At 45.0% G+C, this 25,184-nt stretch overlaps 2 protein-coding genes across 13 annotated transcripts in view; one reads left to right on the plus strand and one right to left on the minus strand.

Annotated features, from left to right (window-relative positions):
- Window positions 1–273: 273 nt before the first annotated feature.
- On the minus strand, window positions 274–16,889 carry HSPA5 (heat shock protein family A (Hsp70) member 5). Of its 2 annotated transcripts, none has more exons than XM_083160978.1 (9): window positions 16,757–16,889; window positions 4,611–4,792; window positions 3,831–4,062; window positions 3,466–3,600; window positions 3,264–3,376; window positions 2,787–3,177; window positions 1,970–2,207; window positions 1,679–1,846; window positions 274–1,178 (listed from the first exon to the last, which is right to left on the minus strand). In XM_083160978.1, the coding sequence occupies exons 2-9, from the start codon at window positions 4,733–4,735 to the stop codon at window positions 619–621; spliced, it is 1,962 nt and encodes a 653-aa protein (XP_083017104.1). In that variant the 5' UTR covers window positions 4,736–4,792; window positions 16,757–16,889; the 3' UTR covers window positions 274–618. The 2 variants fall into 2 exon arrangements, with proteins under 2 accessions (XP_083017104.1, XP_083017103.1); XM_083160977.1 differs by lacking the exon at window positions 16,757–16,889 and adding an exon at window positions 5,957–6,112.
- The window catches only part of GAPVD1 (GTPase activating protein and VPS9 domains 1), a 65,583-nt gene continuing 57,279 nt past the window's right edge, over window positions 16,881–25,184 (plus strand). For 7 of the 11 annotated variants that reach the window (XM_083160966.1, XM_083160970.1, XM_083160967.1 and 4 more), the window contains exon 1: window positions 16,882–17,069. In XM_083160966.1, coding sequence (XP_083017092.1) covers window positions 16,917–17,069 — 153 coding nt within the window. In that variant the 5' untranslated portion in view covers window positions 16,882–16,916. Of the gene's footprint in view, window positions 17,080–25,184 lie in introns of all 11 variants that reach the window. The other 4 variants (XM_083160972.1, XM_083160973.1, XM_083160968.1 and 1 more) reach the window with 3 other exon arrangements.

Genomic DNA, 25,184 nt, shown 5'->3' on the forward strand with positions numbered 1-25,184 from the left:
CTCCAGCGTACTAACGCTGGAGCGGAGGTGAGCTTACAACTTTGTGGTGGGTTTTGCTGGGGCAGGACAAACCTGCCCTGAGGTTTGTCCTGCCCCAGTAAAACCCACCACTCAAGGTGTTAATCTCCGTGTAACTAGACCCTCACACCACTAACTTGTGTCTTTCTACAAGCCTAGTTTTATTAGTCTGCACCCAACCATTTAACTATCCGCAGGTTATACAGGTCCTTAAAATTTTGTTTAGGAGGAGAAATAAACTTCCATGAAACAATGTTAATTATCAAACATTTATTGTGGTCAATGATGGTAGAAAAAAGTTCTACATAGAATGCACATGACCAAGTTTTTCTTCAAATAAATAAAACATCTGAGCAACTTCACACCCTCCCAAAATACCAGACCCCCACCCCCCCTGGGGAAGTAACCAAACAAAATAGTGATCAGAGTGAACAACTGCTAATGAAAAGCAGTAAACAGCCATAATGGCTTAGCATAGTCTCCACCGGTTAGTGAAGAATCCAAATGAACGTTAGAGTTTTGTGTTCAAATAGTCGCTCAACAAGGAGTTCCTGAGTCCATTATTTACAGTATCATAGCAGCCAAGTATCACATTCAGGCCTATAACTCATCCTTTTCCGTCTCCTCTCCTTCAGGAGGGGGTGCGCCAGCTGCACCGTAAAGCTTGCCAACAATTGGTTGGACAATTTCTTCCAACTCTTTCTTTTTGGCCTTAAATTCTTCGATATCGGCATCTTGATGACTCTCCAACCACTCAATCTTCTCTTCTACTGCCTTTTCAATGGTCTCCTTGTCTTCAGACGACAGCTTGCCACCTAGCTTCTCCTTGTCTCCGATTTGATTTTTAAGCGAATAAGCGTAGCTTTCCAGTTCGTTTCTAGAATCAATACGTTCTTTGAGCTTCTTGTCATCTTCTGCGAACTTCTCTGCATCGTTAACCATCCTTTCAATTTCTTCTGGCGTCAGACGGTTCTGGTCATTTGTAATTGTGATCTTGTTCTTGTTGCCAGTGCCTTTGTCCTCTGCTGTAACTCGTAGGATACCATTTACATCGATCTCAAATGTGACTTCGATTTGGGGAACACCACGTGGAGCTGGAGGGATGCCGGTGAGATCGAAGGTTCCCAGAAGATGGTTGTCCTTGGTCAATGGACGTTCACCTACATCAAAAAGTAGTAATTTAGCATTGTATAGAAATATTTTTAAACCATCTTCTCACCTAGTTTGTGCCATGTGGGGTCATTAAAAAAATTAAGTCATATGACCTTTTAAAGCACAGCAGAGTTTTTTTAATAGGACTGAAGGAGAACTAATCAAAAAGCAGAACAAGTAGATTCCTTCTACTTTTGCAAAAGCTCAGGCTTCACAAGGGGTATACCGGCCACACCGGGGTGTCCCCAAAATGCTGGTTCATCTACATAGTGCCAAGAGCAGAGTGCTGTAATATATAATTATCCTGCAGCAATCAGAACTATTAAGCAGTCATTGCAGGAACTAACCCAGCAGCTCCAGTTATGCCTGGCCCACCCCGGAGTGAGATAGTTGGGGCTTCCTACTATACACCACACCCCCAGTGAAATGGATACTATTCGCCGCAGCAATTGTATCCACTGATTTCAGGTGTTCATGCACAAAATCTAATTCTGTAATTAAAAATTACCTTCGTAAACCTTGATGGTGACAGTAGGCTGGTTATCAGAGGCAGTAGAGAAGATCTGGGACTTCTTTGTAGGCACAACAGTGTTTCTGGGGATGAGTTTAGTCATTACACCACCAACAGTCTCAATGCCAAGAGTTAGAGGGCACACATCAAGCAGAACCAAGTCACCTGAAAGAGGAGGGAAAAGCTATTAAATCAAAAAGGTACCAAAAAAAAAAAAAAAAAAAAAACTTAAGTGTACATCAATTTACCACTTCACGTTTAGGCCACATCCACAGTATAGCCACTTACCAGTATCCTGGTCACCAGAGAGCACACCGGCCTGCACAGCAGCACCATAGGCAACAGCCTCATCAGGGTTAATGCCTCGGGACGGTTCTTTGCCATTAAAGAATTCTTTTACCAACTGCTGAATTTTGGGTATACGAGTGGAACCTCCCACCAGCACGATTTCATCGATGTCAGACTTCTTCAGATCAGCATCCTCAAGCACCTTTTGGACTGGTTTCATGGTAGAACGGAAAAGATCCTAAAAGCAGGAATGTTTAAAATCTTTGGGTTAACAAATATCCAACATATTTCAACTTAAAAAAAAAAAAAAAAAAAAAAAAAAAATATACAAAAAAAAAATCATTACACAAATAAGTGTAACATTGTTGTGCCTATGACCAAAAGCATCTTAAGTATTGGAAGTGCTGGCCATACAATAGACCAACTTCTATCTAGACAGCCAACTAGTTTGTAGGATGAAACAAACATCTGGTACTGGATAATAGCAATGTAATTTGTAATTAAGTAGTTTGCTCACAAGAACTGGAAACAGACTAAATCTGTCATTCATACAAGGTACTGTAGTTAAAAATTGGTGTGGATTTCAACAATTTGACTGAATGTTTGTTCATTTTTTAGAGTTTGATCAAATTTCTGATTGTGGTTTTCTCCCATACATTACCAGATTTTTTAGCCCAACCAACTAGTTGGATGAAAGTTGGTCTAATGTATGGCCAGCATAAGCAGCTGTAGATCTATGTAGGAAGTACAAGATGGTAACATAGGGGTTCAATATTCAGCATTTAATTAGCGACAGTTTGTGTTCTAGAACTCTTACCATATTCAACTCCTCAAACTTGGCACGTGTTAGAGTTTCAGAGAAGTCTTCTCCTTCAAAGAAGGATTCAATCTCAATTCTGGCTTGATGTTGGGAAGACAACGCCCTCTTGGCCTTCTCTACTTCTCGACGAAGCTTCTGCACTGCCCGGTTATCTTTGCGCACATCTTTGCCAGTTTTCTTCTTGTAAAGTTTGATGAAATGCTCCATAACACGCTGGTCAAAGTCTTCTCCTCCTAGATGGGTGTCTCCATTAGTAGCCACCACTTCAAAGACCCCATTATCAATTGTAAGCAAGGACACATCAAAAGTGCCACCACCCAGATCAAAAACTAGAATATTCTTCTCTCCTTCCTTCTTGTCCAGGCCGTAAGCAATTGCTGCAGCAGTTCTGCAAAATAAGAACATTTAAAGCACATGAACTCCAATAAATCTTGCCAAGCAACATGAATTAGAAATAGCAAAAAGGGCACTTACGGCTCATTAATAATCCTCATTACATTCAACCCTGCAATAACACCAGCATCCTTTGTGGCTTGACGCTGCGCATCATTGAAATAAGCAGGTACGGTCACAACAGCATGGGTAACCTAAGACAGGTAAAGTATGATTAGAACCAAAAACTGGGAAGAAATCGGGCTTCATTAATTCACAAAGAACCGGTCAACAATAGCCGTACCTTTTTACCGAGATAAGCCTCAGCCGTCTCCTTCATTTTGGTCAGGACCATGGCAGAGATTTCTTCTGGGGCGAAAGTCTTTCTTTGCTCTCCAATATCCACATCAATGTATGGCTTAGTTTTCTTTTCCAGAACCTTTTGAGAAGACACCACATGTTTAGCCAATAGAAAGCAGTGCTGCTGTACCCCTTCTCCAAGAACCCCCCAAACTCCTTTTACGTTAACATTTCAAACCATCAGTACGAATTTAAACAGTAACTTAAAAACCACACAGCCCTATACAGTCCGGTAAGAGCAACGAATTAGAACTTAAGGCAACAGTTCATGGAGGAACAAGAGACACTATAATGGGTCAAGACATTCACCTTAAAAGGCAGATATTTGATGTCCTGCTGAACAGATGGGTCATTCCAGTTGCGGCCAATCAGACGCTTGGCATCAAACACAGTGTTCTCAGGGTTGGAGGTCAACTGGTTTTTGGCAGCATCCCCAATTAAACGTTCACCTTCTGGTGTGAAGGCCACATAAGAGGGTGTGATTCGGTTACCCTGGTCATTGGCGATGATCTCCACACGGCCGTTCTTGAACACGGCAACACTAAAGAGGACAATGTAACATTAAACACCTTTCCAATACAACAATGATAATACACTTTTAGTAAACATACAAACTAAGTTAGTAATAAAAAGATAAAGTGAGAGAAATTAATATCTCCATCTAGATCATCTCCCCTTAGAATGCATTAAGTGGTCAATATAAAAAAGTGGGGGACAGTTTAATTCCAAACATTATCTAAACTAACTGCTATCACACAAAACAAGCAAATATATTGCAGAAGTACTAAATTCTGAATTGCTGATTTAATTAATTAGAACAAGCAGAAGAGTAATATTGAGTCTTAAATTAACAATGCACATCAGCACTAAGGGCCAGACTAAGCTTAAAAAAGTGATAAATTGAAGTGATAAACAACTAGCCAATCAGCTCCTGTCATTTTTCAAACCCAGCCTGTAACAGGTCAGTTATGAGCTGATTGGTTGTTTATCACTCGCCACTTTCTCTCATTTGAAGCGTACTGCATCTGGCCCTTAGGCAGGGCAAATAATTAGTCACTGTACTTAATCACACCAAAATGAAACACATACCATGAATAGGTGGTTCCCAAATCAATTCCAACAACAGTGCCAACATCTTCCTTCTTGTCGTCATCGTCAGCATAGGTGCTGGCAACAACCAGCAATACAACTGCTAGCAGCTTCATTGTGACCATGAGTTGTATGGTATAGCAAGTGAAAAAAAAATGTAATCCTCCTTAGATTGCAATATCCTGCAGAGAAAAAATAAATAAGGAATGTTCATTTGAAATAATTGCTACATAATCCAGATGAAAATCCTTCTCGCTGCAGATGCTGAGCAATTTTACAGCAAAATGTGCCCAGGGAAGCCCAGGCCGGATAACAGTAGGCAGGAATAAAGATGGGTGGTGCCAGTAGAACACCCCTCCTACACAGCCAATAAAGAGGCAAGATGAGCGGTTATGGGTGGCAGGAAGGAGGGACAGAAGCTTCTAGAGCCGGCAAAATACTCTGCAATGGACCAAGTGCATCCTCATCATATACCACACACCAGCTACAATACTGAGCCCCACACACAGGTCAAGGGCACGATCCAGAGTAAGGGGGTCGATCCTATTAGCACCGAAGGGTGCGAGGTGCTGTTTTAACGCTGGAAAAAGGCACCCTAATAAGGCCAATTTTGCACCCTTCGCTGAGCCAAATTCACTTAAAATAGCTGGCACCTCTATGGAGGTGCCAGCACTTTCAAGTGAGCTCAGTCTGCCAAGAAGTGCGCCCAGTGCCATGATGATTGGCGAGTGCGAATCATCGGCAACTAATAGGATCGACCCCTAAGAGCACGATGACATCATATACACATACCCAGGCACAATGACATCATATACACATACCCAGGCACAATGACATCATATACACATAACCAGGCCTCCCACACAGGATGGAGCATGTAACCCACACGCTGCAATAGTTACATGTAGGACAGAACATGCTAGTTACCATGGAGACCACAAGGAGGGAACACTATGGAGACATAGTAGCAAACTCTGCGTATCCACCAATACATCCGCTACACCGAGGCCACCACCAGTCACAGAGCTGGCACAACCCCTGCTGTGTGCACCCCTGGGCCGGGACCACATCACCTCCCCCCACCCGCCATGGGTGCAGCACCAGGCGGTGACCCTACCACCATACACTCCATATACTCCATATACCCCCATAGCCAGGCCCAGCTCGCCTCACCAGCGATCGCCAGTGACAGATGCCCGCAGCGACACCGCATCCAGAACAAAGCCTCCCCCCATCAGCCGGAGCGCAGCAGGGCGTCGCCGGTCACATCCCCCCCCCCAGCTCGGTAATAACACGCAGGACGCGGCTCCCGTTCCCCCGCCACATGCTCCCACACCAGCACCTACCGGTCTCCGTATCACGCTCTGTCCCCGGTGCTCTCTCTCCTCGCTGTATGTACGATCTCTGCTCGCCGGTGGCTGTCAGACTGACGTGACCACGCGCCGCCGCCCGCCTATATACCCTCCCGGCCGGCCAAGGTCGTGGAGGGCCCCGATTGGCTGGGGCACCGCGCGTTGGACCGCGCCGATTGGACGGCGGGGCCCAAGCTGTCGGCCGCGGATTGGCGCGCGGTCCCGTGACGTCACGCTCCCCCACGCTTCGCCGACACGTACAAGCCCGGCCCCGAGCGGGCGGCCAATCAGGGCGCCGTCCGTGGCACCGCGGGCCGCCGTGATTGGCCGCCTGTCACATCTGTCATGGTTCCAGCAGTTTCTGGACGGTGCGGCCTCCGCCCTTAATTTCGTCAGACTATCGTCAGATTGCGGCCCGGCCGCTGCTGCTGCATGCAACATGTGTGTAATCATCATCATCATGATGTGAGGGGGCGGCACGGGCGTGTGTCAGCAATGCCGCCGCTCGCAGGGGAAGCGGGGCGACACGGCGGGTTCTGTACTAGGACCTGGTCACTATGTACTATCCCATGCAGTCATTCATTCTCCAGTACACAGATACACTGTATCAATAGGATCAGGCAGGCGGAGGGGGTAATATGGAGAGTATTCGGGGGTGAATTATTCAATGTAGACAGTAAGTAGGTCAACGCAAGCAAATGGTAGACAGGGAAATTGTGATACTTTATCTTTGTGGCCACCGCTTACGCTATAGAACCGGTGTAGCGTACGGCGAGCCACGACGGTTATTGTTGGGGTCCACACCACCATCTATTACCTTTAGTAAAGTTGAGGCGAGCCACTGAGCCCAAAGCGTGGCAAGCCTGCGAGAGGCCAGTCGCGATCCACGTAGCGGCTAATGTAACTGGCGTAAGCGGTGGCTGCAAAGATGAGGGATCTGTAAAAATCTGTCCATATAGACCCCTGGGTACTTGTTTCCTAGCACCGCGCCCCCGATTTCCATTGCAGAGCATTGCATTCAATATAGCGGCATGCAATGTGATTTTTAATTGTTCAAGCATCCTGATGGGTGCTTACAATGTTAAATGCACCCCCATTGTCAACGCCACCACCACCATCAACGCCAACCCGAAGCGTGGCAAGCCTGCGAGGGATGGCGGTACGCGTCCTCCGACCTTTTCATACCCCCACTATCCACGTCACCGTGGAGTCGATTTTATATAGTGTGGCGAGCGCAGCGAGCCACCAAGCCTGAAGCGTGGCGAGCGGACGCGGATTACTTAACATGTATTCCGCGTCCGCTCGCCTCGCTGCGCTTGCCACACTAAAATCAACTCCATGCCGACGTGGATAGTGGAGGTATGAAAAGGTCGGAGGACGTGTACCGCTGCGCTCGCCATGCTTCGTGTTGGCGTTGATAGTGGGGGTGGTGTGGACAATGGGGGTGCATTTAACATTGTACCCATCAGGGTTGTACATTTAAAAATCGCATCGCATGCCATTTGCTGGCATGCGATGCAATATTTAATTGTACATTCCGGGTCATTTACCCGAATATCGCATACCTTATGGCATGCTATGCGATGGGCGCCGTGCTAGGAAACAAGTAACGACCCCTGATCAGTGTAAAGGCCCGTACACACTGGGGCACTTTAAACTGGAAGCAGCTCAGTTTTGCAGTTTGAGCTGCTTTCAGCTCAAAAGCTGCTGAGTGTTTACGGGGAAGTGTTGAGCAATGATGTGCGGTCCTGCATCATCACTGGCCCGGCCACTCATCTGCTGGTACTACCAGCAAAGGCGCGACGGAGTGCACAGCTTTCCATAGCATCCAGCTATAGAAAGTCACCCACCCCCAGGAAAATAGCCAAAACGGGTGATTATCGCTCAGTGTGTATGTACTGAGCGATTTTCCCCATCATCATTGTCCATACACGCTGGGCAAAATCGCTCGGTATGTATGGACCTTAACACTTCATACACAGACAGCCTCCTCTTTTATAACACCCCTGACCATGCAATTCTTGGCCCAACAAGGCAATCTAGTTCAACTTGAGCATAGGGAAAACAGAGTGCCAAGACCCGTCAGTCGGTGAAATACCCTTGGAATCTGCTCCAGCCATGAGATCAATTTCAATGGTTTCAATTGAAATGTAGCGCCCCCTAAATAAAAATTCGGTACTTATGTAGTAACTGGGCTGCCGATTTTGAAATCGGATCCATCGCATCGCATCGCACCCGACCAAATCGCATGCGATGCGATGCGATGCGATGGACCCGATTTTTCCATAGGATTCAATGTTAAAATGGACTGAGTCCATTTTAACATGGAATTCAATGGGAAAAAGGGGTCCTTTTCATACCCCTACTATCCAAGTGGGCATGGAGTTGGATATAAACCTGTGGCGAGCGTAGCGAGCCACCGAGCCCGAAGCGTGGCGAGCGTAGCGAGCCCCGCGAGGGGACACAGAATACCGTCCCCTCACGGGGCTCGCTTCGCTCGCCACGCTTCGGGCTCGGTGGCTCGCTACGCTCGCCACAGGTTTATATCCAACTCCATGCCCACTTGGATAGTAGGGGTATGAAAAGGACCCCTTTTTCCCATTGAATTTCATGTTAAAATGGACTCAGTCCATTTTAACATTGAATCCTATGGAAAAATCGGGTCATCGCATCGCATCGTATGCGATGCGATATCGCATCGCATCTGATTGTATGCCTTAACTTAAGGCATACAATCAAAAAATCGGCAGCCCAGATACTACATAAGTACCAAAAATTCTGCCGCCCTCACCCCCTTCCATTTATTATATATACACACACACACACACACACACACGATACCTAGCATCTATCCCATCTCTCCAGTAGGACATCTGCTTCCAAAAATGCCTGCTGCCTCAGAGAAGAGACATTTTCAGCAGATTCAGCATATGGACAGTCAAACCCATTGGAATCTGCAGAGACTGTGCACCCCACAGGGCCGAATCCCCAAGCCACCGCTTGGCCTGCAGTGCCATTGTTACGCCACTGGATCCCTCAGGATGTCTCAGTTATGAGAGGTGTTGAAATTTATCACCATAGCTCTCTGTCTGCTGAGCCCCATATTATGCATGCTAATAGGATACGTAGTTCTAAGTGTACGATCACACTGCGTAAACCACAGAATCAACCTAAAGCCATAATGTCTGTATTTTTTCTCAACTACCTAAGCCACTAAGAAGCCACATTGGGAATGTAGCCATTCCTCAGAGGGTGATACGCTTTGGTGGTTTTTTTGCTTTTGCAAAAGTAGTTTTCCACCATATCTAAACGGACAATGGGGAATTTATCAAAACTTGGAATGAGATAAAGTACCAACCAATCAGTTCCTAATGCGTTTTTTACACAGAAAATGCAAGTGAAATTTAAAAGCAGGCGTATTTGCAGTAAAATATTGTTGCCCATTTAAATCCTGCGACATTGACATGACAGTGGGCTTCTATTGTAATCTCTAATGTGGGCAGGAACAGATTTGGATTCTTAAATAATCGCTTAAGAATAAGGAGGACCCTCAAGGCTGTGCAATGCATCAATGGCAAAACACCATTATGTACAGTGGACCAATCAGGACTGAACAGCGTGACAGAGGCGGGGCTAAGCTAGGGATGACGGAAAGTTATTCTGCTTGTATGTGAATATACTTCCAAGCAATATCTGCAGAGAAAGTCTTTGAAAACTCTCTGAGCAAATAACATCTTGCTTTTAAGACAACTGCCACCACGACTTATCCGCTGCACAAACAGTTGCAAGTATTAGATGGGGTACTTGTTTCCTAGCACGGCGCCTGTCAGGGTTAATTGAATACCTTAAGTTAAGGTACTTAAGGTATGTGATCAACGCGATGGACGCGATTTTCTGTCAATTACCAGCGTTTATTGACGGCAAAGAGAAAATCGCGTTGATCGCATGCCATTATAATGGCATGCGATACAACCGACGCGATTTTACATAGGAATCAATGTTAAATTACCTGTCAATGTTAAAATCGCGTCCATCGCATGCCATTATAATTTTACATAGGGTACAATGTTAAATGGCCCCCAGACCCCATTTTTTATTGTATGCTCCCCCCCCATTGTTAACGCCACCCCACTATTGATGCCAACCCGAAGCATGGCGAGGGGCGGTGGTACGTGTCCTCCGACCTTTTCATACCCCCACTAACCACGTGGAGTTAATTTTATATAGTGTTGCGAGCGCAGCGAGCCACCAAGCCCAAAGCGTGGCGAGCACAGCGAGGGGACGCGTAATACCTGTGAAGTAATGCGCGTGCGCTCGCCACGCTTCAGGCTCACCACACTATATAAAATTAACTCCACGCCGACGTGGATAGTTGGGGTATGAAAAGGTCGGAGGACGCGTACTGCTGCGCTCGCCACACTATATAAAATGAACTCCACGCCGACGTGGATAGTGGGGGTATGTAAAGGTCGGAGGACGCGTACCGCCGCCCCTCGCGGGCTCACCACGCTTCGGGTTGGCGTTCATCGTGGGGTGGCGTTAACAATGGGGGACCATTTTACCCATGAGGGGGGCTATGCAATTCAAATTAGGGTTTCGGGGGCTTTTAACATTGTGCCCAATGGTAAAATGGTCTCAGGGACCATTTTACATTGATTCCAATGTAAATATTGCGTTGATCGCATCGCATGCGATTTGGTTGCATGCGATGGACTCGATTTTTTTTGGTCCCGATGCTCAAGATAAAAATCGCTGGCGCCGTGCTAGGAAACAAGTACCTTTCTCTCGCAAGGCTGCAATGTCATTCACAGCCTTGGACATTCACTGTGCAGCCCTGTGATAGGGTCTGAATCGAGCCCATGGTGAATCAGCCAACACCAAGAGGGTAAAAGTGAATCCTCTATTAGCCCATGTTCAATTTACTAAACAGCCCTGCAATACCCCCATGTTACTCCACACACGCTGTAGTGTGTTGCTAGCCTTGACACCCAGCATGTCACTTGGCTTCAACCCCCCGCCCAGCCCAGCCACCAAATTGGACCTAGCACTTGAAACTATGTGCCCGATTCTGGTTCACTTGCAAAACCAAATTGCAGGTGGGGCAGATGTAACATGTGCAGAGAGAGTTAGATTTGAGTGTGGTTTGTACAGATATCTATATTGCAGTGTAAAAATAAAGCAGCCAGTATTTACCCTGCACAGAAACAAAATAACAACCAAATCTAACTCTTTCTACACATGTTACATCGGGACACTCCCTCTCCCCCCCCCCCCCCCCCCCCAAAAAAAAAAGTGAAAAAAATAATGTTTAGGTGTCTAGCTAGACAGTTCATATAAGGGTGGTCAACCATAACATGGTCGATATGGACAGCTTCGATCTGCTATACCAGTGGTTCTCAACCTCGGTCCTCAGGAACCACCAACAGTTCACGGTTTCCAGGTCACCCGGCAGGTGCACAGGTGCACTCATTACTCACTGACACCTTTTAAAAGATACAGGTGGAGCTAATAACTTCACTAGTGATTCTGTGAGGAGACCTGGAAAACATGAACTGTTGGGGGGGGGTCCTGAGGTTGAGAACGACAGCGCTATACCACAACATTGTATATCTCACACGTACACTAGTTCAATATTTGCACATACCGCACAGCATCTGAGTAGCAGTTTATATTACCAGCAGATGGCGCCTGTGCACAAAATATCAAATGATCTCAATACTAAAACAAGCAATGGTAGAGAACGTACAGATATTATGTTTAACAAGTGAATGCCCTGATTAAAATACACGACTGCTCTTCTACAGTGTTACTAATGCCCCTTTCAGACCACATTTAAACGGTATTTTGCCGATTTTTAAGAGTTTTAAAACGGTAATCTGTGCGGTCTGAAAGGTGCAGGACCGATTTTGTAAAACGGTTAAAATGGAGGTTCTACCCGTTTCAGACCCGGTATTTTGGCATCAAAATCGGGTCTGAAACGGTATTTAGGACCCAGCCAATGAGCTGGGTCCTAAATTCAGCGCAGTGAATATTTAATGAGCTCTCATTAAATATTCATAGCACTGGAGCCACCCCCCGCGCGTAGGTCAACATCCCCCGACTCCCCCTCACCCCCACACAATGTGTTAAGGAAAACCCCCCCCCCCCTCCCCTGTACATCCGTAATTGCGGATACCGGCACTGCAGTATGGATGGATGCACTTATGAAAAAAAGTGTCTTTCGGAAAATGGCTGCCCCATAGGAAAACCTGTGGGGGCAGGCATTTTCCGAAAGTAACTTTTCTTATAAGAAAATATACCACCTGGTAGTTTTGTGGAATAACACGGGTCCTTTTTCTGTGTGAAAGGGCACACCCATGTCGTAAATCCCGTGTCTCTGACCCCTGAATTGACCAGGGTCTATGACACAGGATTTATGACCCAGGTTGACCCTTTCACACAGAAGAAATGCCCATGTTATTCAGCAAATTACGGGTAGAAATTTTCAACTAGGTAATTTGTTCTTCTGTGTGAAGTGGGGTCAGGCTGCGCCCGGCAAAATGACATGGCATTTGAAATGCCGTGTATTTGCCGGGATTTTTTTTAAGACTTTTCTGTCTGAAAGAGGTATAAGTCATTGTACTGTAATTCCATTTTATACTTTGAATATATTCTTCTTTGCCAATGAGGCCAAAGGGTCTTCCATTCAGCTGCCAAGTTATTTAGGAACCCATTCATCACAATCCACATTTTAAATATGGATGCAATTTTTGCATATTGAAAATGAATACTTTCACACAAATTTAGTACTGTGCTCTTGCGGTAGGGGAGCACATTTTGCCTCCTGCCTGTCCTACTTCTACAGAAAGGGTTCTCGATGCTACTTGCATTCATTAGTATCAGCGTCCATGCATGCTTACAGACGGTTCTCATTAATGTTTTTACTTCCTCGATTTATTGTGTACTCTTAACTCATTGCAATTTATTCATATTAGAATGATGAGCAAATATTTAGAGACAAATGTTATGACCAGGAAAATAACACAGAACAGCTGCTGGAGGGTGTGACTGTAAGTTCATGTCATTATGTGTCAAACCATCTGGGACTTTTCCAACAAGAACTTCATTAAGGAAATTGGTTGCTTTGACTGTGTGAAATGCCAATACGCTTTGATTCATGATGATATCGGGAGGCTCTATGAGTAGATGTGTGAAGAAAGTACATAGGGTATGGTGTGTGCAAAAGGTTTGAAGGGTCATGTCTCCCACTGCCAACAGAGGTGCAGGGTATAGCCTGGGGGAGACCATAGCAGACAGAACACATTTTTTGTTTTTGGGAAAGGTAAGAGGGGGGGGGCTCAATTGTTAAAACATCCCCAATTATAACAATTGGATGTACATTGAACTGTTTATGGTTGATAGATCTAGTGTCTAGATCAGGCATGTCCAAACTATGGCCCTCCAGCTGTTACGAAACTACACATCCTAGCTTGTCTTACAATAGTTTTAGCATTCTCTAATGGGACTTGTAGTTTCAGAACAGCTGGAGGGCCATAGTTTGGACATGCCTGGTCTAGATAGACCTTCAATCGGTCTACCCCAAAAAGTCAAATAGGTGAACAAGAAAGAAGAAGTCAGGGTCAAAAGGCATCACACCTTTGATAATTTTGAACCACTCATTGGTCATCTCACGGCTCGACTACTGCAATGTTCTCCTCACCGGCCTCGCTCAATCCCAACTGGCTCCTCTCCAATCTGTCCTCAATGCTGCAGCCAGGCTTATCTTCCTCTGCCGCCGCTCTAATTCTGCCACTCCCCTTCAACAAAATCTGCACTGGCTTCCATTCCCCTACAGAATCCTATTCAAACACCTCACACTCACATACAGGGCCATCTCCAATTCCATTGCTCCATATATCTTTAACCTCGTCTCCATTCATACACCCTCCCGCCCTCTACGGTCGGCTGACGACTGTCGTCTCTCCTCCACCCTGATCACTGCTTCCCATGCTAGAGTACAGGACTTTGCCCGTGCTGCACCCCTTCATTGGAACGCACTCCCTCGCTCCATTAGACTCTCCCCGACCTTGCAAAGCTTCAAACGGGCACTGAAAACACACCTATTCATCAACGCGTACCCTTCCACTGCATAAACCAGCTGGTTCTCCGACCCCTTGCCTGTTTACATCCGGATATCTAGCTACCACCCACTTGCTTGCACCTCTTGTAATCTGTCTGTCTCCCCTTCCTACTAGATTGTAAGCTCCTCCGAGTAGGGCCCTCTTCCCTCCTGTTGTCAAAGCCCACTTCTCTTCACATTTCACTCACAGCTCTCCTATACTCAAACACTCAGTGACCATCTTCGTCCGCATACTCATCTCCATCATTGGCATCAAGCCTCTAGTTGTAGGTTGATTGAGTCCTCACTACTTATATCCAAGCTGTAATGTGTATTGAATTGTGGCGCTCTTTATTTGTACTGTATTTTTGTTATTTATTCAATGTTATGCCAAGCTTTGTCTCCCTGTATTGTTCCTTTGTACGGCGCTGCGAAACACTTGTGGCGCCTTATAAATAAAATAATAATAATAATAATAAGTTTGTCTGAGGACGACAAAACGCGTAAGGCCAGGCCACACTCCTTGTTGGACTTTGGACTCTAATTTCTGTTTTCTCACTTGGACCAACTCTCCTCTCCCTTTTACCATCTTGGATCTCCATATTTTGCTGCATATTTACTAACTGGACTCTGCTTACTGGGACACCAACACCTGCTTAATTTTGGAGCCTATCCAGACTGTGAGATTAAACCACTTTATCTCTCACGAGCTGTTGGCAAGTCACAAGGCCTCCAGCCAAGTATATGGATAGCCACCATTCCAGTTAAATTATGGACATCAATGAGGGAGACCATGTTTAACAAGTGAAGGAGCATACTACTAGGAACAAGCGGGACATATACTATAAGTATAACCTCCATCGTCCTTTTAACTCCAATACCCCATTCTCACTGCAAGGCAAATTACCGGGTTTAGCATGTTGACCCGGTAATTTGCCTTTTAACACAGGTATTTTTGCAGTGTGAACTGTCTGCATACCTGGATCTCAAACATGGGTAAAACCCTTCTTTTTACCTGTGTTTTAGATCCAGGTATGCAGACACGGGTTGACTCGTTCACACGGCCAAAAATGTGTTAAAAGGCAAATTACCGAGTAGAACTGTTTCACCCGGAAATTTGCCTAGCAATGAGAATGGGGGTCAGTTGCCACCGCTCCCGGCATTTAAATCCTGGGTAAATGCCGTGTAGTTCACACACGCAGTGTGAACACAGCATGATATACAATTGAGTGCATATTTAATTGTATTTCTTATTCCTTTACATTTTGTTTTAAATTACTTTTTATATGTATATTCGGTAGATTAAATTAAATTATTTTAGGTGATACCCAATTGATCATATTATTTTTACACTGCTAAAGCATTAAATTTGAGCGCTCCACCACCATTCTTTCTTTTATTTTCCAAAATGGTGTAATGGTTAGCTTTACTGCCTCACAGCGCTGAGGTCTCGAGTTCCATTCCCACCATGGCTCTAACTGTGCAGAGTTTGTATATTCTCCCCGTACTTGCGTGGGTTTCCTCCGGGTACTCCAATTTTCTCCCACGATCCAAAAAATATACTGGTAGGTTGGGATGCAGTTAAAATCCCGGCGGTCCAGACACTTTCTCCCTCCGTGGGTGTCCACGACACCCCTGGAGGGAGAATAAATTAGCGTGCCGAGCGCAGCGAGCCCGCAAAGGGGGGGGGGGGGCGATCCACATCCCCCCCTTGTCGGGATTTCGGCGGTCGGGATTTTGAACGCCGGGATCCCGACCGCCGGGATTTCATACTGAATCCGGTAGGTTAACTGGCTCCCAACAAAAATTATCCCTTCCCTAGAATGTCTGTGTGTGCGTACAAGTGGTAGGGAATATAGATTGTAAGCTCTACTGGGGCAGGGACTGCTGTGAATATTCAAATATTCTCTGTAAAGCGCTGCGGAATATGTGTGCGCTACATACATAACTAGTAATAATAATAGTCTCTGTACAGCGCTGCGGTATGTGTGTCCACTACATACATAACTAGCAATAATAATTGTTGAGTTTTTCATGATCTTTTATTTGTTTTCTTAAACCAGCCTGTTCTTACTTCTCTATCCATGTTGGGATAGAACATTGGTAGCCAACCCTAGCCCTCGAGAGCTACCAACAGTGCACATTTTCCAGACAACCTAGCTGCTGCACTCATTAATCACTGACACATTTTAAAAGATACACAGATGGAGCTAATTAGCCCACTTGTGATTCTGTGAGGAGACCTGCAAAACATGCACTGTTGGTAGCTCTCGAGGACTAGGGTTGGCTACCCCAAGGGTAGAAGAATACAATCATGTGCAGAGTGTAGTGAGGCTCAGGGCCCGGAGCATAGCAAGCCTTGCAACAGTAGTGTGTGTGTGTGTGTGGGGGGGGGGGGGGGGGGGGGGGGGGGGGGTTGTTACATTTTTGGAAGTATATGTTGACCAGGTCGACCTATGAAACTACCTAGACACCATTTATCAGCAGTCCTATATTTGCAACAAACTATTCCATTGTGTTTAAGTCTACAAGGAGACTTCTCTGGTCCTCTTGTGTATCAATACAAATATTTGCTTTAATTAACACTCATGACTGTATTTGCGCCCAGATGTGCACACAGAACACCCACCCTGCCCCATCACACACTCAAGAGACTCTCTCGCCTGTTAAGCATATTATTACACACATGCGCTTACCAGCAACAACAATCAGCCACTTCCGGGTCACAGAGCAGCCGCAGCAGCAGGATTTCCACCACTTCCGGTGCCTCCGCGCATGCGCGCACTTATATAGGCGAGCCGCGCTGGCGCAGCCCTCTGCGCATGAACCCTGCCCCGCCCCGTCAGCGCGTACGCGATGCGGTCAACGGCGCCTGATCCCGCGCATGCGCGAAGCCGCTCGCAGGGTCTGGTAGATCCCGCGCAGGCGCGAAGCTCTGTGTCTGGGAGGCTGAAGGCGAGAAGGAGTCCGGCAGCACCGGAGGGCGCAGAGCGGGCCCCAGAGATCCGGGTGAGCACCGGTGAGGGGGCGGCCGGCCTGGTGCCGCTGTTTATAGAGCGGTGATTTGTATTTCTGTGTGGCTGTAGGTTTGTGCGGCCGGTGTGGAGTAGTTGCCGTGTCATGTGTGGGCAGCACTCATACTCTCTGTGTGTATGTATGTATATGTGTGTATATATATATATAATATATATTTTTTTTCTCCCTGTGCTCTGTTCCTCCTGTATACAGTATCTATACAGTATGGTGTCTGTATCTCCTATCCCCCCAGTACTCTGGTGATAGATATATATATATATATATATATATATATATATGTTAGTGTCAGGGTGCATCGTAAATGTTCATCCCCACAGTACTATATGAAAGAGGACACTTGCTCTGTGTCACTCATCTTGTATGTATACAGTATGTGGTAGTCTCATATTATTCATGGCAATACTTATTCATAGGGTGGAATTCGATTGTTATATCGCTACCGATCTCGCAGCTAAAATGATGGGCGCTCGTAGGGCCATATTCAATCGATCCGTTGTTTTGCGCATATCGCGCTGGTTATGGTCCGGTTTAGCCACGCATTCACCTATTTCAGCCACCCACTCCCAGGGACAGCGATCTGAAATGCTGGTGGGAAAAAAACCAATTGAATACCGGCCAAAGTGTATGTATGAGGTGTCTGGATACAGAAAGAGAAAGATCTTGTGTATGAGAAATGTCTGTATACAGTGCATGTTTGATTCTTGCTCTGCTTTATGAGATGACAGTTCCATATTTACACTATCTATATTATGGGTAAATACCAGGCTGTAATATATAAAATATGTCCCTGAAAAAGCTTGATGATAAATCCTATAGTGTTGGTGGTGAATTGGTAGATATGGGCTAATGTACAGTATATCCATGTTACTGTTTGCATCTGTCATGTTACCTTTCTATACAGTACAGGCTATATAGATATGTCATGCTGTTTGATATCGCTCAGGAAGCAGAGAATCTGTCTACTCAGATGTGTGGTCACTCATGATTTCTTCACTTCTTTGTCACTTGACAGCGCGGGGCAATGTACTGTATGTCCTGAGGAGATGAGCAATTCGTGCTTAGCAGGCACTCATTTCTTATTAACTGTCTTCTTTAGGAACAAACCATTTTTAGTAGCTTAGGGTATAGAGTCAATTCCTATATGTCCTGGAAACGTCCTAAAGAAAGTACCTGGAGCACGGCCTGACCTAGAAGTTGCTACACATCACATTTCTAACTGTTGCTTAATTTATTAGCTGTTAAAGTAGAGTACTTCTGGTCTTACCATGTAGCCGTCAGTAACTGTATTTCTTCTGCTATTGAGGTATCACATTAGCATTGAAGGACATTCCGTGAAATATTCTATCCATAATGCTGTAAAAATCTGTAATTTATGTATCTTTTTAAAATTCCAGACTTCATTTGCCGTCTTGCCTCCTGTAGGCACCGGTAATTTACTATGATGGGTAATAATTTAACAGCGCTTACCCTGAACAATGGTTCATACATAAAACTATTAACTTTATTTAACAAAAAGAGAGAAATCCCGCACCAGATTTTAGTAGATGGGTCTTGGACTGTCTGTTCTCCAAAGAGATATATTCTTTTTGTTCTTATGGATTGATACCCTTTGATAGTACTTGCTCATGGAGGTGCTACCCTTAACTTTGAATGAACTACAACCACACAAGAAAAGAAAGTATTGCTGGGTGCACTAAGACGTCCTTTTTTGATAATTATAAAATATAACTTTTAATGGTTTTGCTAATATATAAAGGTGAAATATTAAAACGTTAGCGACAGATGTGAGAAAGATAAAGAAATTGGAATAAGTGTATTAAAACAGTTTTGGACCACTGCCTAATTAAATCCTTAATTTGCAGGGATATGATGTCCCTGTGTGTTTTGTATATTAAACCATTAACTGTCTGTAGTGGTGCAATATTGAAAATGTAGGCGCTCACCTAGTGGGTGGCTCTGTGACTGTAAATGGCAGTTTATTTGGGATATTGCGGGGAACTTTATTTAGGAAAACCTTAACCGTTAAACACCAATTGTGGGCAAAAGTGTAAACTTGAGTGCCAGAGACAGAAGGGCAAAGAGGATAACTGTGGGCAAGAACCGCTGTAAAAGGGACTGCGGAGCTGAATTCCTGTGTCCCACCCCCTGTGTCTACAAATATGATATTCATGGACCAGCTGCCATACCACTGGTATATCCAGTGAATGCCAAGAAGCGGAGAGAGTGGTGTAACAATCCTCAATCGTGGACTGTCGAGCAATGGAGGACTGTCATCCGGTCCGATACATCGTCTTTCACCCTTTTACCAACTGCTGGATGTAATTATACGTGGAGAACCCAGAGACACGCGTACGATCAGGACTGTCTGGTGCTTAGAGGGAAGCAATTTGGCCAGTGATATCCTGGTATTTTGGTGGCCACATTATCATCAGGCAGGGTTCAGCCACTGTCAAGAACTATGTAGACATGTTGGTTGACCAGGTCCATTCATACAGCTTGTGTTGTCAGTTCATGGTTTTCTGAACGTTAAGAAGAGGGGTTTTATCTCCCCTGACCCAATAACTGTACCTCGGTAAAAGAGCCCCTGTGATCAGCTTCGGAGAACAATTTCAGTTGCATCCGCTTCCAATATCATGCTGACCAAGTTTTGTATGAAGAATTGGTTAAGGTTCTGGTGTGATGGGGGTGACTGGCAAGAACTATTCAATTGTCTGTCTGCATTTCATCCGGCACTTAAGTCAGGAGTTGCAGATTATGCACATCATTCTTGGGGCCTTATTCTGGTTGACTAACTCAGCCGCGAATTCGAACAGGGACTGATGTTTTGCGTATGCGCAGCAGCATTTCTGCGCATGTGTATCTGCTGTTTGCGTGCGAACTCTGTGAAAAGTCTGATCTGCGACTGCACGCTCCCAACCTAGGGGCGTGGGTTGCCGGCCTGGCCCATATGCATATGTGAACAGCCAGCGTTTCAGGGGCATTCCCATGAAGACGCTTGGCGTACACATGCTAATGCATTCGTGCGGCCAGCGACAGTCGTCTCTCCTCCACCCAGATCACTGCTTCCCACGCTAGAGTACAGGACTTTGCCCGTGCTGCACCCCTTCAGTGGAACGCACTCCCTCGCTCCATTAGACTCTCCCCGACATTGCAAAGCTTCAAACCGTCACTGAAAACTCACCTATTCATCAAAGCGTACCCTTCCACTGCATGAACTAGCTGGTTCTCCGACCCCTTGCCTGTTTACATCCTGCTATCTAGCCACCACCCACTTGCTTGCACCTCATGTAATCTGTCTGTCTCCTCTTCCTACTAGATTGTAAACTCCTCGGAGCAGGAGTGACCATCTTCGTCCGCATACTCATCTCCATCATTGGCCACAAGCCTCTAGTTGTATGTTGATTGAGTACTCACTACTTATATTTAAGCTGTAATGTGTATTGAACTGTGGCGCTCTTTTTACCTGTACTCTATTTTTGTTATTTATTCAATGTTATGCCAAGTTTTGTCTCCCTGTACTGTTGCTTTGTACGGCGCTGAGAAACAATTATGGCGCCTTATAAATAAAATTATAATAATAATTTGTGACGCACGTGCGGTGGGCGGACAGCTGACATAACTAGATGTCAGCTGCCTGCCCAGTTCCCTGGAATTCTACACACATGTAGAGTGGTCTGGACAGCGCCCATCGAAAGATGGGGGAGGTTCTCACTGGCATGCAAATGGATGTTCATGTAAAACATGGCGTGCGAATGGGTGGCGCCGGCTAACCATTCGTAAGGCGGGGTTAGAATGAATCAAAAGGATGCAAATTTGCATCTGAGCAAGTCAACCGGTATAAGGGCCCTGGTGTGTTAGTACGGTGCAATGCTGTTAGCGCGTGTGCAAAGTCTGCAACTAGCATTCCGTTCTAGTTTATTTGTATCCTGCATGTACCTCAGGAGGGTGCGATGCTGTTAGCGCACTAATTTTAAACCGCAGCAACCACTAGGTTGTGAAAATTGGAGCAATTCAATTGTTGCTCCGTTTTGACAGCCTGTAGCCACAAGGGTGACCCTTCTCACAGCCTCAAATAGCACACATTTTTTTTGCACTAAGTCGGCACTTTTAGCTCGATACCCAAAGCAGGACTTAAGATGGGTTTAGCTGTTTTATGCAGCTACACCCTGTCTGTTTTGGCCATGACATACATGTATATAGTGTATATAATTACTGCCTCAAGTATTAACTGTATAAAGATCCTTTCCATAGCCAATGAGCCACTTCATAAGCCTCATCCTCAAATGCAAAATGCCAGCTATTGAATGTTTATATGTTGTATGTCTTGTAATGTCTTTATGAAATTATATCTAGGAGTGCACTTCAAATATTGTGGTATCGTATTTTATTTAAAACCTATTCCCCCTAATGAACAACGTGATCCTTATACTATACAATGGTTCCCAAACTTCTTTGAATTGCGTCTCCCCCGAGTAGCCGAATGTTTTCAAGGCACCCCTAGGGCAAAAGTTTCTCATTTCTAAAATTTTTATTTTTTTTTTACAATTGGTTAAATTGTGTTTCTCATACTTCTGCTGTGTACACACGGTACAATTTAGTCACAATCGTATTGGGATTGAATAGACCTCAAATGGAGATAGAACATGTTTTTAAGCTTTCTATCTGGATTTGACCTTTTGATTGTCGACCTAATGCTAGTGTCGACCTTCGAACCTGTCAACCTAAGCCCTGTCCACTATCAGTGGTGGAACTTCTGTATGTCAACCCTTACCCATCTGAACGGAGGCCACAACAGAATAGCTCCCATAGACGCTCAGCGGGGGGTTGTACAGAAGAACTGAGTTGGACCCTTTTGACAGTTTTATTTTAATAGACAATAACTATAGATTAAAAGTAATTTTTCGATGAACCATTCAATGTAATCTTTTTGGATACAAGTGAGGCATCAAACTCTGGTATATAGATATATTATATTAGACTTTGGCTCTGAATTTGAAATCTGGATTTTTTAATTTGCATATGTGAATGGTTTTCATATTTTTGTTGGCTTTTTTTTATACCAGTAAAGCAACTTTATTAATTTGCTGTCGTTGTCAATGTCCTGAGGAATACGTGTGAAGATAGGAATGTAAACAACATATAGTGTGGACTAAAATAGCAGCGATCCCCTCTATGAAAGAACAGTGCTTGGCAGAGGTCTCGTATACGCCCTATGAAGGGTGGGTGGGGTAACTTCTCCTTCCAAGCCCCAGACTGTCTCTGTAAACCTGTAACAACAGGTTGGGACAGTCCGTGTCTGTTAGTAATTTGTGAGACATCTGAAGACCTGAGATCTTACAATTTGTAGGCGTTTGTGCTACAGTGTTAATATGAACGTGGTGTGTACTGTGCTTTAGCAGTGTAACCTAGTAACGCACAGCGGATGCTCTGTCCTTCGCTGTTCCATCTGTCAGGGGAGAACGCTGCTATCGCTGGGACACTTTCTCTTGTAGCTTTGCTTTTATTTGATTTGTCACATGGGATAAGGGACTTCTCGACCATCTTGTGTGTTTTTTGCCCGATCGTGGGTCCATTTTGGAATGAAAACTGGAATCTGATTGGATACCGCGATTAATGACTAGCTGCCTTTTTTGTCAGCCGAAAATATCTCTGCATTTATCAGAATAGTAAAACATTTTTTATTTTTCTTTATTTTAATGTTTTAGAACTGAGGTTTTAGCATTTATTTAGAGTTGCTGTTGAGTACACTTTGCTGAGGCACCGCTTATGTGATGAATCCGGACCATTGTGCTGAAAGCTGGCATCTTCCTGGTGTCACAGGATGTTTCTCCGTGAGCCTGCTTCAGCCAACAACATAGTAGCCTAGAAATAAAGTCCATTCTGGATATTAGATAAATGCAGTGGGGAAATATACAAGTAATTAACTGTATTAACCATAAAACATTCGGGCTCTGTTTTTGTCTGGGATCATATGATCAATGAATAGTCAATGGGGTACTAGTGTACCCCAGTGTTATACTAGTGTACCCCAGTGTCATAATGTGGGGCTTCACCAATCGCTCGTGCTTAGGGTTTCCCGATATTGCAAATATTTCCTCTCTGCATGAGGGAAAATCATTGTTGGTGGATATGAGGTGCTTTCAAATCAAAGGCATCTCATGTCCTTCACTCCAAATTGACTAACTATGACATTCTCCCATAAAATGTGGCCAGCAGATTAATCAGCCTCTGTGGTCCACATTTCACTCCAGTGCATGGCCAAACTGGAAACTGAGGGGCAGATGTATGAAGCAGTGATAAGGGAGGAGAAGCGATAAAGTGCCTGGTACTTTATCATCAGCTCCTGACTGTTAAGTTACAGGCTTGGTTTAAAAAAGGACAGTTATGACCTGATTGGCCGGTGATAAAGTACCAGGCACTGTGGGGCAGATTTATTAAGCTCAGTGAAGTGATAAAGTGGTTTTGATCACCGGCCAATCGGCTCCTACCTGTGAAGTTACAGGCTCGGTTTGAAAAATGACAGGTAGGAGCTGATTGGCCGGTGATAAAAACCAGACACTTTGGGATAGATTTATTAATCACTTCATCAAGCTTAATCTACCCCTGTATCACTTCTCCCTTACCACTGCTTCTTACATCTACCCCTGACTGAGCAATACAGTACCATCCTGTTAGTTTCAATTTTTATTTTTCAAGGTGTGTTTTGAAAAACAGAAGCTGATTGGTACTTTCTCTTTCCAAGCATGATACAAATGCCCCATAGGAAGAATTCAATTCTCCAGTCTTGCTCCAGTCACATATTGGACAGTTACGGTAGTACCGCCTTCACAAGCTTTATTATCACACCTTTTATGGGGTGCAAGGGAAAGTGTGATGTGCTGTTGGGAATAATATCCTTGTGACCAGCGTGGACATGTGAAGGCTGGAGTGGATGTTTGTTATTTTAACATCCATTCGAAATGAAGATCTACTATAGTCGGTAATAAAGTATGTAGCATTAAGCTCTCTGCACCCCTCCAAGAGATCTCTACCTAATTTTGCTGTCCGCTCTCATAAGACTGCAGCTTACTTTAGGATCCCCTATATGTATAATCACTGTCCACAGCCGACACAGAGATCTATTCAGCATTCTGTCGTCAGGTCATATGTATCAATGAGCTTATCCCCGACATCATCTTTGGCTGACGTTTACCCATTGTAGCCTCTGGACTACGCGCCATAGGGGAAATGCCACCAAGAGGTACCCACTGGTAGCAACTCAAATGTGTGCTGCATGGTTGCATATGCCAGTGCTACTACTTCCAGAAGCAGCCGCGCCCCCCCCCCCCCCCCTGCCCATGCTGATGAGAAGAGAACGTGCAGCAGCTGACCCGACTGTACTGGGTTTAGCATTTTCTAATGGACAAAGAATCGTCAATAATAAAAATTAAATGGCACCACCAGATGTCCGGCAACTTTGAGATTGGTCATGTCTAGCGTGCATAAACACCCCCCAATCGAATGTCACGATTCCACACACAACGCAGTCCAATTACATGTAACCATATATTGCATCAATGTACGATGCATAGGGTGCAAAGTTGGGTAGCATCATCTTTGAGGCGTATACCCAGCTTTAGAGTGAGATTGCGTTTTTTGAAAAATGCAGTGCCAGGTAAACCTTGTGTGACCGGCTGGGCTCACTCTGCCACTCTTTCATGGCGTTAGATTACAGTATTAGAGTTTCTCAAGCGGTAAGCGTTTCCTGGCTTCTTAGCTGCTGACCACGGCTTGGTCATTTACTCTAGGTCAGGACTGCTGGTCAGGGGGCAGAGTGGTGACCTTAGACAATTGAATGCCACACAGGACAGCAGAGTTCTGGCTAAGAATGATTGGTTTTACATGTAGTTCTCAGGATTATTTGCATAAAACCATTTCACAGAAAACGTCCAGCCTCCAGAACATTGATCAGCAATGTGAGGGCACATGGGGCCCCTTCAAGTGAAAATAAAGTGACGTTGTCAATGACAACCAACCTATTCTGACTGATTTACTTGGATGCAATAGAGAAATGGTCTACTGGTCAGGTAGCTAAGGCCAATATCACTG

This window comes from Crinia signifera, chromosome 9 (genome assembly GCF_055691185.1).
Source record: "Crinia signifera chromosome 9, ASM5569118v1, whole genome shotgun sequence".
Taxonomy (NCBI): domain Eukaryota; kingdom Metazoa; phylum Chordata; class Amphibia; order Anura; family Myobatrachidae; genus Crinia; species Crinia signifera.

Coding starts and splice junctions, on each gene's coding strand:
- HSPA5 (XM_083160978.1), bottom strand. CDS start 4,735: ATGGTCACAATGAAGCTGCTAGCAGTTGTATTGCTGGTTGTTGCCAGC. Junction 3,601..3,830: donor TCAAATATCTGCCTTTTAAG/GTGAATGTCTTG, acceptor TCTTCTCAAAAG/GTTCTGGAAAAGAAAACTAA. Junction 1,179..1,678: donor CACCATCAAGGTTTACGAAG/GTAATTTTTAAT, acceptor TTTTTGATGTAG/GTGAACGTCCATTGACCAAG.